The sequence below is a fragment of the Morone saxatilis genome, unplaced genomic scaffold (assembly GCF_004916995.1).
Source record: "Morone saxatilis isolate NCDOM2014 unplaced genomic scaffold, NCSU_SB_2.0 Contig9, whole genome shotgun sequence".
Lineage (NCBI taxonomy): Eukaryota > Metazoa > Chordata > Actinopteri > Moronidae > Morone > Morone saxatilis.
The window spans coordinates 12,626,505-12,631,988 of record NW_023340268.1 but is presented as its reverse complement, the minus strand read 5'-3'; the positions used below and the strand labels follow the sequence as shown (position 1 = coordinate 12,631,988).

The 5,484-nt window shown below is 43.8% G+C and overlaps 2 protein-coding genes across 2 annotated transcripts in view; both read right to left on the bottom strand.

Moving 5' to 3' along the window:
• Window positions 1–510, bottom strand: part of ahdc1 (AT hook, DNA binding motif, containing 1) — a gene marked incomplete in the record, with an annotated part of 12,185 nt that extends 11,675 nt beyond the window's left edge. The window contains 1 exon segment of the mRNA XM_035682014.1: window positions 46–510.
• A 427-nt stretch (window positions 511–937) lies between these two features.
• The window catches only part of yrk (Yes-related kinase), a 17,629-nt gene continuing 13,082 nt past the window's right edge, over window positions 938–5,484 (bottom strand). The window contains exons 7-12 of the mRNA XM_035681126.1: window positions 5,180–5,335; window positions 4,333–4,512; window positions 3,574–3,650; window positions 3,321–3,474; window positions 3,006–3,137; window positions 938–2,174 (exon numbers count right to left, since the gene is read on the bottom strand). Coding sequence (XP_035537019.1) covers window positions 1,966–2,174; window positions 3,006–3,137; window positions 3,321–3,474; window positions 3,574–3,650; window positions 4,333–4,512; window positions 5,180–5,335 — 908 coding nt within the window. The 3' untranslated portion in view covers window positions 938–1,965. The remainder of the gene's footprint in view (window positions 2,175–3,005; window positions 3,138–3,320; window positions 3,475–3,573; window positions 3,651–4,332; window positions 4,513–5,179; window positions 5,336–5,484) is intronic.

Genomic DNA, 5,484 nt, shown 5'->3' with positions numbered 1-5,484 from the left:
AACGCGTGGCTGGCGTGGCTGTGGCTCGCGCGCTGTCGGGCGGTGGGTGGCGGTGTTTCGCTCCTCTCCTCGCCCGGGTCACGGAGCCGTTGCCTTGACGGCTGCAGCCGTCAGCGCACAGCATTTCCCCTTCATCTTGGCTCCCCGCGTCGGAGGGAGATAGTCCTCCCACATCAATGTAAACGTTGTCTCTCCTCCTGCCGTCGCGCGCCACCGTCTCGTGCGGCTCAACGGAAAAACCGCTCCTCTGGCTCACATCAATATCTGCACCCACAAAGATGTGAAAGCAAAAACACAAAAGGAGGGGAAAAATAAAAAAATGAGGAGCAGGGAGGTTGGTTCACAGTCTTGTCCCCAATTAAGGTGCTGACATAACCGCGCTCGAGCCCTGTGCTGTGGTTTTGGTGACAGGCACGGGACTCCCCAGTATGCGGGAGGCGAAAATCGACCGTGCGCCCGTGCGTCTCTGCCTCTGCAATTCCAGCTCTCTGTCTCTCGTGCGCCCCAGTCTCCGCTGTGCCTCTCCAACGTGCCTGACTGTCAAACCCATCCGGGTATCCGTAGCTGGCCTCACTTTACACCTCTGGAACTATGGGAACAGTAGTCTACTGGAGACTGAAAGAGAGCTAGCGTGAATGAGGAAGGCGGCGAAGAGAGCGAGAGACACAGACACGAGTGCGAGTGGGAGGAATTTCAGAGGACTGATAATAGTTGGCAGCGCCAGGGATGCCAATTACACTAATATCATATATAATATAAACTTCAGGCCTGTTTTAAAGATATTTCTAGTAAGGTTAATTCACGATGTCACTTTTTGTACTCATGCTCTTTCTTTCTTGTGTTTTGCATCTGATGGCACCTGTCTTTGACATTACCTAAAATAAAACACCAAACAAAACAGCATAAATGTCCAAATACACAGAATAAGAGACGTGTCTTAAACCGGAAAAAGATATTTGGTCTTTATTACAATAACATGACAGGGGAATTTCAACATAAAGGTTACACACATTTAAAATACTATCTTTCATATTCCACTGACCTCAATCTTCCCCCCTTTATGTATAACATTTCACCCTGCCCTCCCAATGGATGAAAACTGTATACATAATAACTGGATATAGAAGTCTGTGATGCACATATATATTTGAGTTAAATTAAAACAACAAAAGAGACAGCTCATACAAAATTGTCATAAAAATGAACAGATAAACAAAGAGCATTCCTTAACATCTCTCTGACTTTACTAACACAGTATCAAAAGGTATTTAAAATCTAAAACAGCCCTCAATATGGACACTTTAAGGCACATGTTGGTGCAAGTTTGAAATCAGATGATGGACATGGATTAGTTCAACAGCCTTTTTATAGTCTGTTTGTAAGAGGAGGTTCAGGTTCATGAGGTTCATTTTGAAATTTTTTTAAAGGCACTATTCCAATTGTTGTTTGAAACCTGTTGCACCTTCTGTCATTTCTATATCAATATATTTATCTCAGGTCAACAAACTGCCTGACTGAATCGTTCTTCTCAGACACAGATCAAAGGACCTGAACATATATGGCAGCTGAACAGATCATCTACCAACTCGACTTCCCCCCACCTCGAAACAACCATCTACATCTTCTTTCAGTTCCTTGTTGTCATGGTTACAGAGTAAAGCAACATTACTGCAAGGCCTGACCAGCAGAGCTCCGACTCTGCTCTTCAACATGGTTGACTGATCTGTCCTGAACGGGCTGCAGCGATTGATGACCAAAAGGAGGAAACTGTCATTAAACAATTTAAACAAGGCAATGATATGTATCTTAGTATGTGTGTGCTGTGTGTGTGTGTGTGTGTGTGTGTCATTGTACATGTCTATCAGTGTATCTGCATGTATATATCCATGTCTGCCTGTCTATCTATCATTCATTCTCTTTCCGTTTGTCCGTGTATTGAGACACATCTGTCCTATATGTGTGTGGTCACAGGTTTTCTCCGGGCTGGTACTGCGGCTCTGTAGCGGTGAAGTAATCCTCCAGGAAGGACTGCAGATACTCAAAAGTGTGCCTCTCATCGGCCTCCCGCCTCCAGCACTGCACCATCAGTTCATGGAGCGAGGAGGGGCAGCCCGGGGCACAGGGCATCCGGTAGCCCCTCTCCACCTGCTCCAGCACTTCACGGTTGTTCATGCCTAAAGGGATGGAGGAGGGAGGGGGGGGATGTGGACACAGGAGAAGGTGAGTGGGTTAGATTAAAAAAACAACACAAAAACAACACATATTGGAAATGGAGAAAAATAAAAAATAAAAAACATTCCTAGAAATCATCCAAAAAAATACATCTAAATATGGTTGCAGCTGCCATTTATTAATATACCACAATATGATGGGCTTTGAGTTTCAGAGAATTTTAAAGAAAATATATAACAGCCACAAACGGGCAACAGTCATGAGTTTGTTTTGTTGATCTATTTTTTGCATGTCACGTGTTTTTAGGAATATATATTGCGCATATGTTTTTATCTTCTTTGTCATTGTATATTTATTGCTGTTATTTGATGAATCTTACATCATCCTTATGATTGTATATGTTTTGTAGCCTCTGTTTTTGAATGATACAAATCCAATCTCCTCCTATTAAGCTTAACAGAAAATAGCAAAAGGGAAAATGACTGCAAAAACAAGTATTTAAAAATCCACACATTTTGTAAAAGTAGCAATACTCGCAAGAGAAATTATAGTGATTTATTGCAGCATCAGTCACCCCTTAAGAACATTCAGTAAATAGTGCTTAAAAAAGGAGTCACACCTTTACTTTTGAAGCACTTTTGAGCGAGACACTGAGGTCCTAAACTCACTCAGTGTTGTAATGTATTTTGTTCTGGTTGAAAATGAAAAGGTTAACCCCCAAACTCTCCATCGTCATAGTGTATAATTTGTATAGTAATATCCTGGAGGATTTCCATTGCCAAGGATGATCAACCTGTTACTGCGTGAGATTAAGTAATAGTAATATCCTGTACCTGGGTATGGCACCCGTCCCTTAGTGATCAGTTCAGTTAGTAGGATGCCAAAGCTCCAGACATCTGACTTGATGGTAAAGCGTCCATACAGTGCAGCTTCTGGAGCCGTCCACTTGATAGGGAACTTCGCCCCTGAAACCATGGCAACACAGTGAAGATGCATAATCATATAATTAGGATTGGTTATGTATAAAAATATAGGCATGGAGGCAGTGGCAGACACTCTTAATCATTGTGCAAGTGTGTCTCTCTTCCTCTCTCTCTCTCTCATACACACTGACACACACTCACTCATTTATTCTCACATGCTGTTACCTTGTCTGGCTGTGTACTCGTTGTCCTCAATGAGCCTAGCCAGGCCAAAGTCAGCGATCTTGCACACCAGATTGTCTCCAACAAGGATGTTAGCGGCTCGCAGGTCACGATGGATGTAGTTCATCCTCTCGATGTATGCCATTCCTGCTGCAATCTATAATAAGCACAAAGAGATTTTAAAAAAGCTCAGCTCAGAAAGATGTAAAAGCCTGTGTTTTCTTTAAGTCTGTCTTTGTGTGTCTGTTTAACACACCTGTGCAGCCATGTCCACCAGTTGAGGCAGCTTCAGGTTCTGCCCTTCCCCATCTTTTAAGAAGTCCAACAAACTTCCTGAAAAACAAAGATGGTAGCGTTATGACTGGCCCCTTATGCCTCCAGTCATTAACACTGCTGTGTACAAAATATGTGTCCAATCAAATTCGTATTAGATAGATGCTTGTAAATGCATACAGTGGCATCTTCATGCCAACTTTTGTCTTTTTGTTTTTAAAAAAATATTGAAGGTATGTTTCACCTGCGCCCAAACCACCTCCACAGGGAGTTCAGTGGTCAGGCTCAGAGGGCTTGGACCTTCTGACAATTTTTAAATATTTGATAAATTCCCTGACAGCTAAAGTTGATGTTTTATTTTCCTGTTTGGTAGTTTGTTTGTCTGTTTGGTACCAAGCAGGATATCTCAAAACTTTGTCATTTTAAAGAATGGTTTAAGGACAGGGTCCAAGTAATAGGTAAATAATGTTTCTGGGTCCAGATCCATCCAATTTTAAGGATTTCAATGCAAGATAGGATGTTTCTGAGAATTTTTAAATGTATTATAAGAAATGGAGGGATTGTGGAACCTTGGTGTTGGTATGCCCTCTCTGAATTAGCAGTTTTATCAACTATTCATCTAATTTAAGGAACGCTTCGGATGAGCTCGCTTTTCGGAGTCAGTGAAGTTTCCAACCAAAGGCAGTGATTCATATTGTATCTACAGTACGTCACAGGCTTGACAGTTTACTCAGCCTGATACCTTGGCTCATGAACTCAGTGATAATGTAGATGGGCTCCTCAGACACGACAGCGTAGAGCTGCACCAGCTTGTCATGGCGGAGTCTCTTCATGATCTGAGCCTCCTCCAGGAAGGCCTCAGGGGACATGGTCCCTGGCTTCAGAGTCTTCACCGCTACCTTGGTGGTACCATTCCACATGCCTGGCATACAGACAAGGGAAAGTTAATGCACATATAGTACATGGACACACACGGATTTATACTGCACAGGCCAATTTTCTGGCATACTGACAGTGTGATGGCTGTATACATGTACATACTATTTATACAGGGACACAAACAACCACACAAACAGATATAAATATCAAGAAAAAGGCACACAGTATGTAAGCTGTAACAATCACACACACACATGTGGTCAAACCTCTGGTGCATGCAAATGATTGTTATTTTTTCGAGAGCATGCATGACATGAGATGGGTAATGTTATTAGGGAGGGAGCGAGGGAGGTTTACTGGTCTTACATCAACACCAGCAGCACCTGAGTTACACGGGCAGGCACAAAGCTTGGCTGGCTTCAGGGAGAAACTCTGCACGGCTCAGAAAACCCAACGCACTCAGATTTATTCAGGGAAACTGTGTGATAATGTCAACACGAATTGGACAAATATGTAATTGGAAATACATAATGAGGGAATACCAAGTGATACTGAGAAAAACATCAAACTTTACTCACATCCACAGCCAGACATTTAGCATTACCAACAATCTACAGGACAGTAACGGACACTACAGAGCACGATGCGGGACAGACAGTTCTCCCTCTAAGCCTCTGGAGGGCGTCAGAGGTTGGCGGTGTCATTCTCACCCATCCAAACGTCCCCGAAGCAGCCCTGTCCCAGCTTCCTTTGCATTGAGAGCGTTTCCCTGGACACTTCCCAGGCGTCCCGCCCAAGGCCCATGGTGAGTGGGGTGGAGTTGGGACAGGGCTTGGTCAGGTAATAACACAGCCCGTCATTACTGCCTATTAGGGGAGGGGAAGAGGTGGGAGCCGACAAGGAGGGTGGAGATGTAAAGAAAGGAAAGAGTGGAAGTGGGTGATGAAGAATGGGAGAAAAGGGTGTAGTGATGGGTGGAAAGATGGGTGGGAGGGGGGGGGGGGAAAAAGGGGGG